General features: G+C 43.0%; 3 protein-coding genes across 5 annotated transcripts in view; 2 read left to right on the top strand and 1 right to left on the bottom strand.

The window, feature by feature from the left end:
- Positions 1 to 7,362, bottom strand: part of nav1b (neuron navigator 1b) — a 61,065-nt gene extending 53,703 nt beyond the window's left edge. For all 3 annotated transcript variants that reach the window (XM_061687103.1, XM_061687100.1, XM_061687102.1), the window contains exons 1-2: positions 7,249 to 7,362; positions 3,949 to 4,351 (exon numbers count right to left, since the gene is read on the bottom strand). The gene's annotated coding sequence lies outside the window, so the exon portion shown is untranslated. The remainder of the gene's footprint in view (positions 1 to 3,948; positions 4,352 to 7,248) is intronic.
- Positions 7,363 to 9,306: 1,944 nt separating this feature from the next.
- csrp1b (cysteine and glycine-rich protein 1b) lies at positions 9,307 to 13,889 on the top strand. The gene is made up of 6 exons (XM_061687107.1): positions 9,307 to 9,414; positions 9,812 to 9,921; positions 11,480 to 11,648; positions 11,806 to 11,935; positions 12,018 to 12,111; positions 12,453 to 13,889. Exons 2-6 carry the CDS (start codon positions 9,813 to 9,815, stop codon positions 12,527 to 12,529), a joined length of 579 nt encoding a protein of 192 aa, XP_061543091.1. The 5' UTR covers positions 9,307 to 9,414; position 9,812; the 3' UTR covers positions 12,530 to 13,889.
- Positions 13,890 to 17,862: 3,973 nt separating this feature from the next.
- On the top strand, positions 17,863 to 19,538 carry LOC133408337 (troponin I, slow skeletal muscle-like). The gene is made up of 5 exons (XM_061687108.1): positions 17,863 to 17,907; positions 17,993 to 18,124; positions 18,886 to 18,975; positions 19,044 to 19,220; positions 19,292 to 19,538. The coding sequence occupies exons 1-5, from the start codon at positions 17,899 to 17,901 to the stop codon at positions 19,394 to 19,396; spliced, it is 513 nt and encodes a 170-aa protein (XP_061543092.1). The 5' UTR covers positions 17,863 to 17,898; the 3' UTR covers positions 19,397 to 19,538.

The following is a 19,538-nucleotide window of genomic DNA, read 5'->3' on the forward strand; positions in this document are numbered from 1 at the left end:
AATAAGATTATTATTGTATTATTGTACACTATATCGGCACTAAAACGAGTGGTTCGCAAGTCTGCCAAACAGTTCTGATGTTCCACATTTGAATCACGGCTCCAGCCTTCCTGTTTGTAGTTTGCATGTTCTGCCTGTGCTTGCGAGGGTTTTCTGCGGTTATACTGCCCGCCCCCGATTCCAAAAAGACATATTTTAGGTGTGAATGTGTGTGTGGATGCTTGTATGTCTATATGTGCCCAACGAGCGGGTGGTGACCTCAGACTGCCGCAGTCACGGGTGAGTTTTTGCGAGTGTGTTCCGGAAGGAGGGGGTAACTATGGAGAAGGCTCTGTTGGACGGTTGCAGAATACACATTTACACTTACATTTCATCATTTTCATTATATTATGTGTGTAGTTGGATGTTGTCAAGCTTAACATGTCCACACTGTCATGTGAAATATCAATTGATTTAAAAAAATGTATTTGTTAAACAGTACACAATAAGTGCTAACATGAGCCAAAAATGTGCATCCTTTTAGCAAGCTCACATATTTTGCTGTTTGCATGGTAATGTTAGGGGCAAGGGTTAGGGTTAGGGTTAGGATTGCGGTTAGAGTTAGGGGTTCAGTTTTTTGGGGGTACAATGTAGAAGTCTCAAAGGAAATTTATGATCACATTGATTCACAGTTCAAATGACTCTTGGAATATTTTGGGACAATGTGGCAGTGCGTCAGATCAAAATGGCCCCAGAAGTATTATTTAGCAATAATAAGGGTGATGGTTTACCCAGTAATGGCGGCGGTGCAATGCGGCGCGTCTGTGCCAGAGACGGAAGGTTTCTGACCGCAGACTTGCTGACGGAATGGGACAATAAACGGCGGCGACGGGGGGAAGAGGAGCAGATGCTGTTGAGGAGTCGATGAAACTGTAACGCTTGCTTGGGGATGACAAAGCAATATACACATCAAATGGCAGCATATGGTTGTAATGTAGCCATGGTCCTCGGGTGTGTGAAACATGCTGTGAGTGACACAGCTCGGCTCGCACAGCGTGAGGACGACGGCCCCCTTTAAGGTCGTGCCAACACCGCGGCCTGCCACACTTCAAAGATGGAGAATGACCGTGGGTGAGAATGTGGGCTTAGTCAACGCATATTCCACAAGCATGGTCGACATCCATTCATCCATTTTCTCTACTGCTTCTCCTGTTCAGGATCCTAGGCAGCTGCAGCCTATTGCAGCGGACTATGGGCGAGAAACGGACTTCAAGCCGAAACCTGTTACCTGTCAATCACAGGGTAGATTCAGGTACAACCTTTCACACCATAGATATGAAGCGTTACATACGCCTACGCGCTGTAGCAACCTGACTAATCAACGTGCCTTACGTGGTGGCCATGTTGGAGAGGTCGATGTTCCCATCAAAAGCAATGCATGGACATTGAAATGAATTTGCTAAACCTATTTTCACAAGGTGTACATGTTTGTCCATGCCAAAGCACGTGCTATCAGTCCAGCAATTTCTTTTCAAATGTCAAAAGGAATATTTTTACCTGTGAAAGGTCATTCCCAGGTCCCTTGTTGTGATTCTATGGCGCTGTGTGCAACCGTATGCAGCACAATGTGCTTGCATTCTTGTTCTTTTAGTTTTCCTGCCATCCACACACATGGAATGCGCTAACGACTTTGACCGCCCTAGCGTAGCGTCTCCGTAGGTACGCAGCTCAAAAGGGGCGTGTCGTATCTACCTGGTCATATCTGTGTTTCACACTGTCACAGACGCATCTATATATACCATGCGATTGGCTGGGAATCACAGCCATACCCTGCTTCTCTTGCCAGAAAAAAACAGCTGGGATACGCTCCATCTCACCCACGACCCTAATGAAGACAGGCACTATTTAAAAATATTATGGAAGATCACTTATGTGAACTGCTACACTACCAATGGCACAGGAAGAGAAACGTCCTCGACTAAAGTGTTTGGTACACCACCAGTTATTCACATCGAAAAGCGCCACTGGTCTTATCATGGACCATGTTGTCTCGGTGATGACGTCATGTTTGCCCTCTTTGGAGATTAATGGTGGGTTCGCAAATCAAGCGTGACCTTTTCCACCAGAGGACAAAACGAAGCAGCACAATGAGCGGCGGCGGCGTTCGCGGCTGCAGCTGGGAACCTATAATCATCCACAATAAAAAGATACTTGCACCAGGAACCATTTACTGCAGCTCATAAGACTTCAGAGAAGTCCATTTGCTGAATGCTATAAAAGGAAATTGTTATGAAATATAAATGACCAAACCTGGCAGAAACATTTCATACTTTATTCTCCTTTTTTTAATCTTTTGTCGCCAGCATGAAGGGAAACTGTATTAAATTTTGATTATTTCCAGCCACCCCAATCCAGAAGAAGAGTTGAACGGGTGCGTCTCTATCTTTTGTGTGATTCATTTTTCTCAACCCTTCTTGATCCACTTTTTATATATAGCAACCCACATTGCTCATTTCCTTTCCCGGCGGCCTGAAAGATTTGTCTGAGAGGAAGTCTGCAGAACACATGGACGGTCTCTCACACACGCACGCACACACACACACACACACACACGCACACGTGCACGTGCGCACACGCAGATAAACAAACACACACAGCCAAGTGTAAATGTCAACACAACGAAATGTTGGATCTTGCTGTAAGAGGTAGATGAATTTGCGGAAGGTTTTTGGTGTTCGATTTTGTTGTTGATGTTGGGTTTTGTTGTGGGTGTTGTTGTCGGATGTTGACGGGATTGTTGGATGTTGGAGGTTGTCGTCGATAGACTTGTCCTGATCCGATCACGTCATTGGAAATCTGGCCGATCACAACATTTATTTTGGGTGTCAGCTGAAAATGATAGTCTTTTATTCTTTTCAACAGAGCTGGCTCAAAGACAGACGAACCGCTAACTAGCTAGCTAGCTAGCATGGTAGATAGCTGGGCGGGTGGGTGGTTAGGATTCCAAATGCATTAATTAGCATTGTTGCAGTGTTGTGTTATGAAGCAATGTTCATAATAACCAGTTACGCACACACAAGTTGGCGAGAAGGAGCCCGCGAAGCATCTCTAGCCCCGCCCTCGGTCGTCACGGTAACAAACTCCCGGCTCGCCATTGGCCTAGCAGTATATAGGGTGCGATGTGGGCTGTCTCACTTGCATGCGACAGGGCCCGCCTCTAAAAACATGCTGATTTCAGCAAGACAAGACATAGGGTGTAAAGTGTCATAATTCATGATCCTTGTGGTATTTTGACCAAACCATGTCAGACATGTGATTAAAATATCTGAGAACTGTTTTCATTTGTGGGTAACATTGCATTATATGGGTTGCACGGTGAAATTACGGTTAGACCCGTCTGCCTCACAGTTCTTTGTTTCGAGGTTCGAATCTTGGATCCGGCCTTCACGTGTGGCGTTTGCATGTTCTCTCAGCACTTGTGTGGGTTTTCTCCGGCGACTCCGGCTTTTACCCACGTTCCAAAAACATGCATATTAGCTTCATCAAAGACTCTAAATTGTCCTTGTTTGTGAATAGTCGTTTGCCGATATGCGCCGGCCGGTGGGCTAACGCCCAGTCCAGGTCCACCTACGACCCGAAAGAGAACGACTGGTGTTGGAAATGAATGGATGGTTTCCTAATGTCTGCTTTTATGCATGCCTGCAGTGAAAAAGCAGCTTGTTTGGCATCTCTCCCCCATGAGACAACGAGGCATGACCGATACTCGTCTAGAACGTACCGTAGCAAACCAAGCGGTGAAAAAGCGCCTGGAGGAGCTCACTCTGCCTCGTATGGGTCAGCAGACATCTTCATACGATAGAAGTGCATTACAGGCAGACGTGCCTCTGCATCCAATTGCACGCTTAATGACTGCCGTCCAAATGTATTCAAAACATTTTCAAGAAGTTGCATGCGAGAATAGCAACTTACCAGGGAGGCTCTCAAACGGTGGACGCTGGCGTGATCATGAAGCATATCTTGACAAGTCTTTCTTTGCACGCCGGACGGGAGATCCTTCAGTAGCCTCGGGGTGGGCTGCTCCCTTCCCCGCTTGCGTAACCACGCTCCAGTCGCATCCTCCGCCGCCGCCGCCGCCACGGTCAGCGTCCTCTCTGTAAATGCCAGCCCAGGCTAACCGGACCGTTCCTTCCAAGAGCTAAAAGTGGCACCCGGTAAAAAGGTTCCTAATTTTAGTCGATCGTCCATCTGTCGCACGGCGGCTTGGCGGCGGCTCTCGCTCACAGCCGGAACCGTTCAACTGGGCCGATTTGAATTGTCACGGCAGGTTTTGGAGCTCGGGCTCCCTCGGCACCACCCTCACGGGCTCCAATTACTGCAAATAAATGGTGAATTAAGCCAAATATAGCCTCATTTAAATAAATACAGTTCGAAAGTAACACAAACTGCTATCATGCATCTCCTCAAACGCGAAGGATGAACGCCGCAATACTTATTCCGAATGCCCCTGGTGATGTCAAAGAGGAAACATGGCACTAATCGTAAACAGCTAATGTGGTATAACTTCTTGTTTTCTAGGCTGCTCGGTACCATATGGCTAAGATGACAATAATAAAAAGAATCTCTCCATCTTCGTCACTGCTTATCCTCATCATCCTAGCCATACACGCCTTCACACTCACATTCTCACCTACGGACAATTTAGACGCCGTCTTCAATTACTGTAAACTCAACATGCTTGTTTTGGAGATGTGGGAGTCTCAAACCCGAACATAAGACCAGTGAAGCAGTTGTGCTAACCACTCCATCACTATGCCGCCCAAGAATAATAGTTGAGTATAGGTTGAGTATGTTTTTTTTTTTTTTTTCACTATAACTAACATAAATTAACTTCTTTTTACACTTGTAAAATAAAATAAAAATAGGTTAAGTTGATTTCAGATGACATTATTGGAAGCTGCTGGTTTTGTTGCACAACTTTTTATGCTAGGTCGCTAGCTAATCTATACTATAAATACAGTTATTAGGATTCTCACATAGTTTCCAGGCAGGACATGCGCCGCTGCACCATGATTGGCTCCTGTGTCGCGGGAAGGGCGGGTTACGCACATGTAATGAGATGACCATCCCAAACATGTATCACATTTGTCCAAAATCCAAAATAAAAGTTAGTTATGGTTAGATTTAGGGCTAGTGTGTCATGCGGAAACGTCTTTCCAAAAGAACAAAATCAGAGGCCTACCATTGTTCTTAATGTTTTGGAGTTTGGAAGTATTACAATGTATTCGAAGCCAGATGGATCACAACCGAATTTAGCATTAGCCGCTAGTAATGTGGCAAGGCCTACACTGGCGTGAAGACAGCGGGAGGCTGACTGACGCCTTTTCGTTAGTCCGTCTTGCACGTTGGAGAAAATCGTCTTTCTTGTGGGCAGACCGTCATGCCGACCTCACATCTTTCTGTTGACTCACTGTCAAGCAATAAGTAAGGATTATAGTCCAACATTATACAGTACAATCACTGCGGTACACAGACAGAGTTCGACCTTGACACATCCAAATCCCTATCTGTCATATTACATCCTTTCCTCGCCTGGGGCACACAATCGCAAGTTCATAAGCGCCGCTGCTCAGATAAAGAATCACATGACAGGTACAAGAAAATGACAGCGCCGACTGATAACAAAGTTCCTATCGCTTCCCGTTGTTCTTTTTATCGTTAACATCTAATTAGGAGCTGTGCATGTCACACTCTGATGCTTGCACGTCCTACTTTGGCTAATGAGGAGTGCACGAATACACGCACGCACACAAGCAGGGTGTGTCACACACTCTGCTCTACTGACGCCTACTGGAAACTGCATCTCACCGCAACTTGATGAACCAGGCCCAAACATGCTCAAAACTGGCAGGCAACCTGGCAAAGTTGCTCTGTATTCTTTGTAAATATCCACCTACCTGTGAGGTTTTACAATTTCTCGTCAGGTACGGGATCACTAAAGCACCCGAGGAGAATTGTGGTATCCCGTAATAGTAACGCACACTCATATCCAATCGCAAGCAAGCATGACGTGGACGCAGGGGTCACGAATCTTTTTTTTTTTTTTTGAAACTGAGAGCCATGTTGATCCTGTTTCATACACACGTCTACAAAAAAATTCTTATAATAAATACTCAAGTTACCTACATGTTTTGTTTTTTAAAATAATAATTATCATCTTTTTTGTATTGTCATCTATGTGACGACACTCATTTCTCATAATAATTATAAATTATTGAACAAGGTAGGAAACGTCAAAATTCAACGTTTTGCTTTATTTCTATCAAAAGTGTTTTTATGTTTTTAAATGATCGCTTTTACAGCATTCCTAGGAAATCACAATTTCCCATCACCGATGAGCTATTTTTAGAACAGGCCATGAGTGGCCTCATGTGCTCCTTGAGGCCACCAGGTCGTCGAACCCCCTGATGGAGAGTGAAGTCGTCGAAATATCAAAAATACTCTATTATAGAATATTTTTGTTGTTACAGTTTATGCGTAATTTCATGGGTAATATTGGATTTATAATATTATTTGGTATGAGTGTTACGCCATGGAGTATGGAGCGCTGTTTTTGTGCTCGAGGGGGGAAAAAAAGCAATTTGGAAAAAAAAAGAAAAAAATTACAGAATTTGAAATTAAAATGTGTGGTAGGAGTGGAATAATAACTCGCATCAAATCAAATAAAAATAAATAATATATTAATAAATAGAAAATATAATATCATTTCAATATTTATAATGAAGATAAATGCCAAAAAAAATGCAAACCCCCACATAATATGAATAGTAGTAAATTGTTAAGTGTCCAGGCCCTCCGCCTTCCAAAAACATGCAAGTTAGCTTCTTGAAGACTCTCAATTGTCTGTAGCTGTGAATGTTTAGTTTTTTCTCTCTTCTCTATCTGTGCTCTGCGATTGTCTGGCGACCATTCCGGGGCGTGCCCCGCCTCTTGCCCAAAGTCAGCTGAGCTGTAGACACTACAAATAATGCTGTAATAGTCGTCGTAATTTGAGCATCAACCACTTCATTAGGGCTCGTGAAAAGATGTTAAAGTGGCTGTTGTTTATGTTTACGTGCACCAAAAAGCCTTGAAATGTGTAATTCGACACCACTGCAAATAAACTAAGTATTATTGTCTTTGTAAAAGGCAGAATTGTTGAACGTTACATATGCAAATGCATAATTTGTATTTTTTTTTTTTAAATGCCAAGCAGTCACGCTAACAACTCACCTCTTGCTCCCTCGTCGTGTCCTGTCTTGCAGTCAAGTCCCGAGCAGGAGAGAAAGTGCTGAACGCCGCATCCTCGCACCTCGCCTCCCATCGTCTTCCTCTTCCTCCGGATAAATCCGCTAAGCGCCTGTCACTCCACTTCCTCTCTCGCTCCTGCTTTCAAGACGACGCACATGTGCACGGACGAGTCCATGCGGCGCCGAAGCGAGGGTGAGCGCTGTCCGAAAGGCTGGCTATAAATAGACGTCTTGACTCGCTCGTTGTCTCTTCGCGTGATGCTTGAAGCGAGAGGGAGCAAAGACACATGTTGTAGCAAGTCTTGCCAGAAGTGTGGAAGCTGTAACTGCAAAATAAGGGGAAATGTTGAGGAGAATTCACTTACAAGTGTGTATATATAATGACACAACCACATAAATCTAATTCTAAATGTGTCAGCAGTGGGACTCATTTCCATAATAACTGCCCTGCACCAAACCTCTGCTGAGTTGGGCTAAGATCCAGAGCCACTTTCGAGTGACAGTCGGAGTCTGACCACCAGGTTACATGGTTCCGCAAAGAAAACTCATGATGTTTTGAGAGTAAATGTAGTAATTTTTCGAGAGAAAGTCATAATGTTACAGGATGGAGGAAAAATGTTATGAGAGAGAAAAGTCGTAAACTAATACTACGACAAGAAAAATCATAATATTATGGAGAAATAAACATTTTTTTTTAAAGAAAATATCAATACAGAAGAAAAATGTCCTTGGTATGAGAGAGAAAGTCGTAAAGTTACGAGAGAAAACTTTGTCACGTGACGAGAAAGTCATTGCAAAGAGGAAAATATCGGAATGATTTAAGAAGGAAAATCACACTTTTGTGACACGAAGGGTAATTTTGTGAGGGAAAAAGTTATAGTGTTCCAAGAAAAAAAATTCCTTAATTTACAAGAGGGAAAAGTAATAATGTTACAACAAGAAAAATCAAAACGTTAAAAGAAATATTGTAATTGCGTCAAGAAAAAAGAAAAATGGTACTCGAGAGAAAGTCATGTTTACAGGCAAAGTCGTAATGTTACGAGAAGAAAAATAATAATGTCACGAGAACTAGACTGTTATTTTTTTTTCTTTAAGAAAAAGTCAAAATGTTGTTATGAAACAAAAAAGTAATTTTTGGGAGAAAACTTTGTGCTGTCATTAAAGAGAACGCCATGTTAGGAGAAAAGTCGCAATGTTAGGAAGTGAAACATCCCAACCTCAAGAGAGAACTAGTGTTGCGAGAGAAAACCTTGTAATATTACGCGAAAAAAAGTCAGAATGTTCGAAGGAAAACCATCATTCCGTTACCCCACAGAAGTCAAAATGTTTAGAGAAAAAAAAAAGTCAAAAGTGTTTGTGCCACATACACACAGTGGAGCGTATGAACTGCTGCCTCCAAGAGTTAAAATGCTTTTATTGTCTTTACGGGTGCTCGCTTTTTGTCACACTTCGGACTCGAGGAGACGCAAAGTCATTTGTCGTAAAAATGCCAGGCTCCGCCCCAGGTCGTCATGGTAGTGAAATTCAGGAAATCGGGTGCGCACCACAATACGGGATCTTTGTGGGATTATTTTGTTTGATTTTTTGGATTATTTATTTTTTATTTTTAATTTAAGCTTGTCACACGCACATTATTAATAGGACACATGGCAAGTGGTTTAAATTGTGAAAAAAGGAGAGCATGTCTCCTTTAAATGTTACATGGGGCGTGGTCAGCCCTACAGAAAAATGCTAACAATACCCCGCGTGAGGCACAATGATCGATGGTTGATGTTGTTGTTTTGTTGTGCTGTCACGCACATACGAGACATGCGTGTCCAGTTGGAATTAGAATGACGAACGCACACAAATATCACAATTTATCAAGAATAACACAGCCCGTGCCCTGAGAAATTGCTTTGAGGTGACATCATCATCTTGCGTTTCATTCCATTCCATGATGTGGCCTTTTGGGAAAAAAAACAAAAAACAATCAATGACAACAAATTATAAATGACATAAAACACTTACACAGACACATACGCACACTCCTCTAACTCCTCCCACTGAGCAGCTGAGTGTGCTGTTATCCTTTCGCACTTTGCTCTTCATCACAGCTAGTGGACATCTTTAGTAGACGTGAACCAACCGAGAGGCTTCATACGAGCAGGTAGGATTGATCCTAAACTTCTCTCATTTTTTATTTTTTATTTTTTTTGAAATCTTAAAAGCAAAGTTATCATGTTTATTCAAGCTTGTATGGTATGGAGGCCCGAGTTGGAAGATAAATTAGCAGCCTCTTGGGGAAAACAACGTATGGTTTTTAATTCTACATTTCTTTTAAAATAATCTTTGAAGTCAGTCAAACTTGAACTTGATCTGATTTTACAGCCAAGGAATGTCCTGTTTACAAAGGACGATCACATCGATTACTGACTATTCCGCCAGGATGAACTTTTGAGCGTGTTCCATCTCTGTTCAGCTCTTCCCCAGCCCAAAACTGTTTCCTTTTAGAGGTAAAGTTTTACTGAGACGTGTAATGGGTGGTTTAACCCGCATTTACGCAGGATGCCTTTCGGGGGAGGGAACAAGTGCGGCTGCTGCCAGAAGACGGTCTACTTCGCAGAGGAAGTGCAGTGCGAAGGGAAGAGCTGGCATAAATCCTGCTTCCTGTGCAGTAAGTCCATCTCTTGCAAAGTCTCGGCGTGGAATGTGAAGGATTTTGGGAAGCAAATGTTTGTGTTGACACGTCGCAGTCCTTATATGGGCGTGTTGGAAACATGTGACAAAGTTGTCCTTTTATGGAAGAGGAAGGTGCACACGCTCGCCCTCGAGCAGAGTGTTTATCTATGACACACAGATGTTTTTTTTTTTTTTTTTAAATGTCAAGCGCCGGTTGCAGTGGTTTGGCCTGGATTTACACTGCATGCATCACAATTCATATTGTGGCCCAATTGGGATCTTTGTCAAGGCAGCTGAAGAGACAAAAAAAAAAAAAAAAAAAACGCATGGAATCAAGATATCTTCAAATTGGAATCAGCCCTCTTCCAAATGATCATTAAAAATACAATACTTATCAGATATCTGCCAATTGGACTTTAAACTCATAGATGGGATCGACCTTGTCAATGCAAAGCTTGATGTCATTGAGTTATTATTCATTGGAGTTTAAGGGCCGCTCTGAACAGATAAGAAAATAGTTTTATCATGAAAATTAAGCCCCAATCTTTCAAGCCCAAAAGCGTAGGCAATTGGGGGGCAGGAGTTACGGGAAAAAGAATGTTATGAGGAAACGGTTGTATGTTGTGAGGGGGAAAAGTTATGAGGAAAAAGTAAATCAGTATGTAACAAGATAAAAACATAATTTTGAAAGAGAAAGTCGAAGAGTTATGAGAGGCAAACATTACTGCAAGAAAAACGTCGTAAAGTTAAACGAAGAAAAGTCATAAGGTTCGGTGAAAAAAAAGCTGTGTAGTTTTGTGAGAGAAAAAGTCGTTGTTACAAGAAAGTCGTAATACTACGAGAGAAAAGGTTTTGTTGCGAGAAAAATGTAATGTTACTGGAGAAAAAGTCATACGGTTATGAGGGAAAAAAACAATCATAATGTAGAGGGGAAAGTCTTATGACGTGAGTAATGTAAATGCATTTATTCGTGAAACATTTACCGGTACTAATATAAAGTGTCACTTCATAACTTCATATCGCGGGTATACTGTACACAGGTGCATCTCGATGACATCAGTGCGAGCTTGACATCACCAAAGTATTGTACACCGATTGGTTAAAAAGTCTACTAGAACATCTGAACTTTATTTGGAGGGAATCAGTGCCCTTTAAAGGGTGGCAGTTGTGTACTGAGTCCCATTGAATATTTAATTTGAATGTGATTGATTCATTCAGAACACAGCCACATCCCCATTTAAAAGAGGGTGTGCACACTTATGCAATCACAATGTCTCTGTTGTTTAATTGTACTTACCCTCGCTTTTTTTCAATTACAATTGAATTGTTATGTTCTAGGTCACAGTAATGGTCGAAAACGTTTTGTAATGCTTTATCTTGGCCTCGTCTTTTATATTATCAAAGCCTGGCATTTGAACAGGGGTGTGTAGACTTTTGTGCATACCGATTGATTGATGTGTCGCAGATATATTCATTAAATTGGTATTCGTCACTTGGACCTGCAGTGTACACACAGCCTTAGAAAGACGTTTTCACTTCCCTCTCATTGGAAGTGGTTTGCAAGAAGAACTTGGACAGCACAACGGTGGCCGTGCACGTGGACGAGATCTACTGCAAGTCGTGCTACGGGAAGAAGTACGGGCCAAAAGGCTACGGCTACGGCGGGGGAGCGGGGACCCTCAGCGTGGACACAGGGGAGGGGCTTGGAATTAAGCCTCCAGTGTAAGAACAAGAAAACCACATTGTAATTTTAGCAGCAATTAAATTGCAATATTCCAAGAATAATGTGATTTCTAGATAATTAAGTTGTAATATTAGGAGGAAAAACTGCCAAATGAAATTAATGTTTTTGACAATGTTCGTAATATTTTCTCGACAGAGAAGCTCCGCACCATCCTACCAATAACCCCAACGCCTCCAAGTTCGCCAAGAAAGCTGGCGGCGCCGATGTTTGTCCACGCTGTGGCAAAACGGTGTACGCGGCGGAGAAGGTTATCGGCGGCGGCAACGTGAGGAAGCGCTCTCATCTTTTATGACGTGAATTAGTATTTGTTGTTGAAAATTTTGACTGAATCTCTTTTATTTGCTCAGTCGTGGCACAAAGGTTGCTTCCGTTGCTCTAACTGCGGCAAAGGACTGGAGTCCACCACTGTGGCAGACAGAGATGGCGAGATCTTCTGTAAAGGTGCGCTAGCGCTACTTGGGCTAGGTTTGCACTACGGTCCCATTGGCCACTGTTGACAAAACGGGATGGTCGCAAGCCCAGACGCTTAAAAATAAAAACTCATATGAATTTGTTGGTGCCAGAAAAATAATATTGTCAAACACTTATTGAGCGGCAATATGTATCCCCCCTATACTGACGCCGACTCTGGAGCCGGGTCCGGGTACCGACCCCTCCCGTTGCCCGTCACGGATATCGTAAAAGACCGAGAGAAAATTCAGCAAGACCGGAGGGGAACATAGTTTAACGTAAACTTGAATGTGTGAATTAAGGATTTAAAGCGCTCCTTCTTGCATTGGCAGGTTGCTACGCCAAGAACTTCGGCCCCAAGGGATTCGGTTTTGGTCAGGGTGCAGGAGCTCTGGCTCATTCCCAGTGAAATCCGAAGCTTCAAGCCACCTCCATTTTGTCACGCTACTCCAGCTACAGCTCCACGGAAAACAAAGCAACGTTCACCGACAGTTGCCAGTCAGAAAAGCTTTAAAAGTTTTCAAAGTTTTCAAATGTTCAGGCAAATAATGAAGTCATGCTAATGTTTCTTGATGTTGTTGTTGTTAAACCTTTTAAATTCAACCCCCCCCCCCCCCCCCAAAAAAAAAAAAAAAAAAAAAACACACAACTTCAAGTGGTTGTTAAGTGGAGTATCGAGGCCACACTTTACAGAAATGAAAATATTTGAAAATATATTCAAATTTATAGGAAAATAAAAGTTCTAATGTTGCAAGAATTTTTTGAGGGAAAAAAAATCCTAATTTGGCAAAAGTCATCATGAGAGAAATGGTCACTTCACACGAAAACGTAATAGTCTTTTGAGAACCATAATATTAAAAGAAACTATTTTTAAAGTCATAACATTAATGACAAAAGTCATAATATTGTGAGAGGAAGACATCATTTTTTGACAAAAAAAAGTTGTAATATTACAACAAAATGACCGTGATATAAACAAGTAAAAGGTCAGTATTGTAAGAAAAAAAAAGTTGTTTTTGACAAAAAAAATGATTCTTTTCAAAAAGATTTTAACCACAAAATAGGTCAACACAATTGTCACTTTGTAACATCCTAACATCGGTATTATAGTCGTAATGTTATTGCCTTTTTTCTCGTAAGATTAATTTTTTTCCTCGAAAAAGTAGATTTGCCCTTATGATTTTCCCAACTTTACGCCTTTCTTTATTCTCGTAATATCATTTATTTTGCTTTAAGTGGTCCTATTACTTTTTAGAAATGGACCAGTGCCAACCAATTATCCAAGAATAACATACAGTACAGGGATTCTTGCAAAGATGCTATATTATTTCCATTTCCATACACGCACTGATCTACACTCCCAGCATGTGTGCGAGCAGAAAAAAAGCAAACATAAAGAGGTCAGCAGCCACATAAAATCATATTTGTACTTTATAGATGGTGACGTTGCGACCGCTTTTTGTACCTTGCATGCCAAATGTCATCTTGGTGACATGAAAAATAAATATCCAGCATCAGCGTCACTGTCACTTATGTTTTACAACCGTATTTCAGATGGAAACGTGTGTGTGTGTTTGTGTGTGTTTTATGTCGACTGCTCATTTTGTGGAAGAAAGTAGAATGGAAGAAGTAAAAGTACATCGAACATATTTAAACAGTAAATGTTTAATATGATCATTTGTTGATGACGTAGTAATACAAACGTGATTGTAACATGAATGGCAAAAAAAAAAAATGTTTGTATAAAGCTGTTGCATGACGGGCGTTAATCATGCTGCCTGTCATATATACTATATACACAATGCATATATGTACTGTAAATATATACAGTATGTATGCTACTATTGAGTAGTGCTATGAGACACTTTATTAGGGACCCCTCCACAATATCAATGTCAAATGCTGTGACAGTAATGTGCAACACACCTCACTGCTGCATATGGCATAACAAATGTCAGGACATTATTGAAAATGTATTCAAATTAAATATAAAGGAAATTATATCAATGATACAACAATGAAGAATGATAGTGAATTATTTATTTTGAAAAAAACTAATGTAATAATTATTTATTGTTAAAGTTTTAAATGTGTGTTATATTCATGTGTTTATTACAATTACTTATTTATGAAATAATATTGCTTTTGTTTAAACTATGATTTATTTTCTTTTTTATACTATAACCCATCCATCCATTTTCTACCGCTACCGGGTCGCGGGGGCAGTAGCTTTAGCAGGGATGCCCAGACTTCCCTCTCCCCAGCCACTTCATCCAGCTCTTCCTGGGGGATCCCGAGGCGTTCCCAGGCCAGCCGAAGGACGTAGTCTCTCCCGCGTGTCCTGGGTCGTCTCCGGGGTCTCCTCCCGGTGGGACGTGCCCGGAACACCTCACCAGGGAGGCGTCCGAATCAGATGCCCCAGCCACCTCATCTGGCTCCTCTCGATGTGGAGGAGCAGCGGCACGCTACTCTGAGCTCCTCCCGGATGACCGAGCTTCTCACCCTATCTCTTAAGGGAGCGCCCGGACACCCCACGGAGGAAACTCATTTTGGCCGCTTGTATCCGGGATCTTGTTCTTTCGGTCACGACCCACGGCTCGTGACCATAACTGAGGGTAGGAACGTAGAACGACCGGTAAATTGAGAGCTTCGCCTTTCGGCTTAGCTCCTTCTTTACCACAACGGACCGATACAAAGTCCGCATCACTGCAGACCCTGCACCGATCCACCCGTTCCGTTCTTCCCTCACTCGTGAACAAGACCCCAAGATACTTGAACTCCTCCACTTGTGGCAGGATCTCATCCCCGACCCGGAGAGGGCACGCCACCCTCATCCGACTGAGGACCACGGTCTCAGATTTGGAGGTGCTGATTATCATCCCAGCCGCTTCACACTCGGCTGCGGGCCGCTCCAGTGAGAGTTGGAGATCACGGCTTGATGAAGCCAACAGAACCACATCATCTTCGAAAAGCAGAGATGCAATACTGAGGCCACTAAACCGGACCCCCTCTACGCCTCGGCCGTGCCTTGAAATTCTGTCCATAAAAGTCCAGAATCGGTGACAGAGGGAAGCCTTGCCGGAGTCCAACCCTCACCGGGAACGAGTCCGACTTACTGCCGGATATGCGGACCAAACTCTGACTCCGGTCGTACAGGGACCGAACAGCCCGTATCAGGGGGTTCGGTACCCCGTACTCCCGAAGCACCCCCCACAGGACCCCCCGTATGTATTTATTTTTAAACTTAAACTTAAAATTAGTTATATTGTCAACTTACATTTTAGTTTTCCATATTTCATATGAGAGAAGAATAGTGTTTATTAGTTATTATTTACACTGAGAGCTTAATCAATCAATTTATGTGTGTGCATTTCTGCACTGTCAGTTTGAAAAAAAATGTCCCGTTTTTGAATCAAGGGTTGGAAATTAACCAGTTTTTTTTTTTTTTTTTTTAAATCAGCTTTGCCAATTAATTGGAAAGTCATCGACAGATTTATCGTTGAAATAAAACAATCGTTAGTTTCAACCCTATTTAGCATTGATTCAAATAAAGGCTTTTTGGGATGGCACGTTCCGAGATGTGCAACACATTCACGTGTGCGCACACCATCACAATTTGTCTGTATAGTTGGACAGCCTCTATTGTAGGCTGGAAACGACATTCCTCCTTTAAAGCCCGAGCTTAAGCGCTGGCTGCGGCCTTTGCGCTAATCAAAGGGCGCTCGTTACGTTGACGGCCGCTCATCAATCCGTTCGGGCAAACCACTCACAGAAACAAAAGCAGCTGGAATGCAGATACTTACGTGTTTACTTCCATTTTATTGTCACATGTTTCTCTTGCAGCGTCGCAAAACAAGCCAGAAAAAAATTAATAAAAAATACAACTAGCGCGGCTTTTTGCCGCCGCCACAAGGGAGGCTAGCTGGAACGTTTTGGTCGGAACTCAAAATTGTACGACGTTTGTCTCATTGTCTTACTGCTAACAAGTTGGCCCAAAATTGCTGTTTTTTTTAATCGTAACTTTAAAAAATATATATTTGTTTTGATAAAATGTGTATTGCACCTTTCAATTATTATTATTATTATAAATACTGTACCGAAACTTTTGGGCGCTTCCTTCACAGAGGAAATATTCACAGAAGCGTTATGCTAAAGTGCTATTATATTATCCATCCATCCATCCATTTTCTGAGCCGCTTCTCCTCAGTAGGGTCGCGGGCGTGCTGGAGCCTATCCCAGCTGTCACCGGGCAGGAGGCGGGGTACACCCTAAACTGGTTGCCAGCCAATCGCAGGGCACATAGGAACAAACAACCATTCGCACTCACATTCACACCTACGGGCAATTTAGAGTCTCCAATTAATGCATGTTTTTGGGATGTGGGAGGAAACCGGAGAAAACCCACGCAGGCACGGGGAGAACATGCAAGCTCCACACAGGCGGGGCCGGGGATTGAACCCGGGTCCTCAGAACTGCGAGGCTGACGCTCTAACCAGTCGTCCACCGTGCCACCGCTACTATGTTGTGATATTGTAATAATAATATTTTGTGCATTTGATTTGGAGTTGTTTTACCATAACTCCTCAACCTGAAACACTCGAGGTGAAGTTGAAGCCATTATTTATTTATTTCTTTTTAAATAAAAATTTCAAGTATAAGTAAACCACTTGATGAGACTGACGGGCGTGGTTGTATGCGTGCGTGTGCGTACGTGTGCGCGCGCGTGCGTGTGCGCTGGCGTATTCCAGTCCAGCGAGAGAGGAGGGACAAAGGCGGGGGCGAGGGATAAATATCCCCTCTGCTCTTCTCCCTCACATCACTTTCTGTCTCACTTCATCTTCCCACCGAGGTACGTAAGGCTTCACAACAACACTTGTGTGCTTGAAATAATCATTTACGCGACATTTGATCAGTTTAACAGGACCTTTTATGAAGAATGTTAAGGAGATTTGGCTCGATTTTGTCAGATTTCTTTACGACGATGGAGTTTGGGATTGCATAGACGTACTTATAATTGAGTCTATGATGATGGCAACCGCTAACATTGAGTTATATGTCATCGTCTGTCTGTGTGATTGTTTGGAGTTATTTGGAATAAAACACTTTGCAGAAGAATGACTATAGTTTTGTATTGCCCGTAATTGTATTGCCGCCTGCCATCGCTTGGCTGTTTTTGGCTGAGGCAAGAATGCAACGTGCACGACGAACAGGGTGTGTACAAGCGATCGTGGGTCAGTTGACAGCTTGATGTTAGGCAGCTGGCCTTTTTGCAACTAACACATCCTAATGCGGGCTAAGCATACGCATTTAAAAAAGAATAATAATCATCATCAAAATTAAATGTATCGCACGTACAATAAGATCCACCCATGAGTAATTCAATAAACACCCGCCGAGGGGCACAGTTCCATTGCGGGAAAGGCCGGACAGTCGCCAATGCGGTGGAATGTTTCTGGAGTGGAAAGTGTATTAAGATCCTTTGGGGGCCGCCAAAAGGTGTTATTTTTGTCTTTCAGGGTCAACTCAGATAGCCAAGATGCCTGAGAAAGTGTAAGTGTTGTGTTGGTCGTCTCTCATCTGTGTTTATTGTTAGCGCGTGATTAGGAAACACAATCACTGTGATGACACTAATGCCGCTGTTTGTTTCCAATGCTTCCATTACAGGCCTGAGGTGAGACTTTCAACACCGCGTTCATGTATCTCCAAGCACACTGACTCACTTGTAACGCTTATTGTTTCCTGCAGAGGAAATCGAAAATCTCAGCTTCTCGCAAGCTCATGCTGAAGGTGAGGTTTCGATCTTATGCGTGCGTGCAAACGTGACGGAAATCATGCATTTTGTGTTGCTGCTGTTGTTGTTGTCGTGCTGCAGAGCTTGATGGTGGCCAAGGCCAAAGAGGATCTCGAGCAGGAGCTGGCGGAGAAGGAGGAGCAGAAGGAGAAGTACCTGGAGGAAAAAACACCCGCGTTAAATATCAACTCAATGAGCTTGGAGGAGCTGCAGGTGCGTGACTCCGTTTGGACTTTTGATGAGTTTGTATGTTAAAATGTCATTTTTCCCATTGACTTGCTCTATTCAAAGAGAAAGACAAGATCTCGGGGAGGAGTTTGGAAATGGCCAAAATAAAAAAAAATTTTGCAGCATAGGTTCTTGAGACTGTTTTCTACCTCTGCTGGTCACAGAGGTGTCTACCAAATTGCACCTGGCTCAGTGAAACTGTCTTGGAGTTTTATGACAAGTCATCGAACTTCGCCCCCCTGCTCCACCCACACACAAGTTCCATTTTGAAGGAACCCTGGAAATGCGCCCAAAATGAAACGTGGAATCGTGAAATGCGCGCTTCCGACCTAAATGGAAGACTTTCTGTGTCTTTTGAGGTGTGACTTCTTGAGACTTTTTTGTCCATCTACTCATGATAGAACTGTCTACCAAAGTCCACGATGCTCTGTGAAACTGGCTTTGGGGGCTGAATTTCAGAGTAGACCCAATGAGAATTTCATGACTGATTCGTCAAACTTCGCTGCAATGCAATGTTTGCGTAGCTTTTCTGCTTGTACTTCCTCCCTTATTCCAAAAATGTTTGGTTCATTGTCAATCGTTGTGAATGTGATTGTGTGTTCACTGCTCTGTATTTAATATAAAATTCTGCTACCATTCTGCTCTTAATGTAGCGCTGCGACTTCAAAAGATGACTACTACGCACTTGAGCTGAACTAAAGTGTCGGTGAATCCAGGCAGTGATGTTCTTGTTCATGTCTATGTAGAACCTTTGTGAAGAACTCCACTCCAAAATCAACGTGGTGGATGAGGAACGCTACGACATCGAGGCCAAAGTCACACACAACACCCGAGAGGTCAAAGCGGCACCGGCGACGTCGAAAGTGATAACGATGGTAAACGCTTCTTCTGCTGTGTGCTTTAGATCAAAGACCTGAACATCAAGGTTCTGGACCTACGAGGGAAGTTCAAGCGACCCAACCTTCGGCGGGTGAGAGTCTCGGCCGACGCCATCCTGCGCTCGTTGCTGGGCTCCAAGCACAAAGTGTCCCTGGACCTGCGAGCCAACCTCAAGTCGGTCAAGAAGGAAGACACGGAGAAGGTCAGTTGCGCAACAAGTGGAACGCAGAGTCGAAAAACTTCCCAGGCTGACTCTGTCTTCTTCTTGTTCAGGAGAAGACGGCGGAGGTGAGCGACTGGAGGAAGAACGTGGAGGCCATGTCGGGCATGGAGGGCCGCAAGAAGATGTTTGACGCCGCAAAGGGCCCCGCGCAGTAGAAGACACGGCTCACGGAATAAACCATCTCGCTTCATTTCAGTTCAGCAGAAGGCGACACACAAGTGCACTTGCTGAGCATTTTTTTGTTGTCTCCCACTTCATTTAGTGTGTTCTCTTTTCTGTGTCCCTGCAATAAACATA

Source organism: Phycodurus eques, chromosome 10 (genome assembly GCF_024500275.1).
Source record: "Phycodurus eques isolate BA_2022a chromosome 10, UOR_Pequ_1.1, whole genome shotgun sequence".
Taxonomy (NCBI): Eukaryota; Metazoa; Chordata; class Actinopteri; order Syngnathiformes; family Syngnathidae; genus Phycodurus; species Phycodurus eques.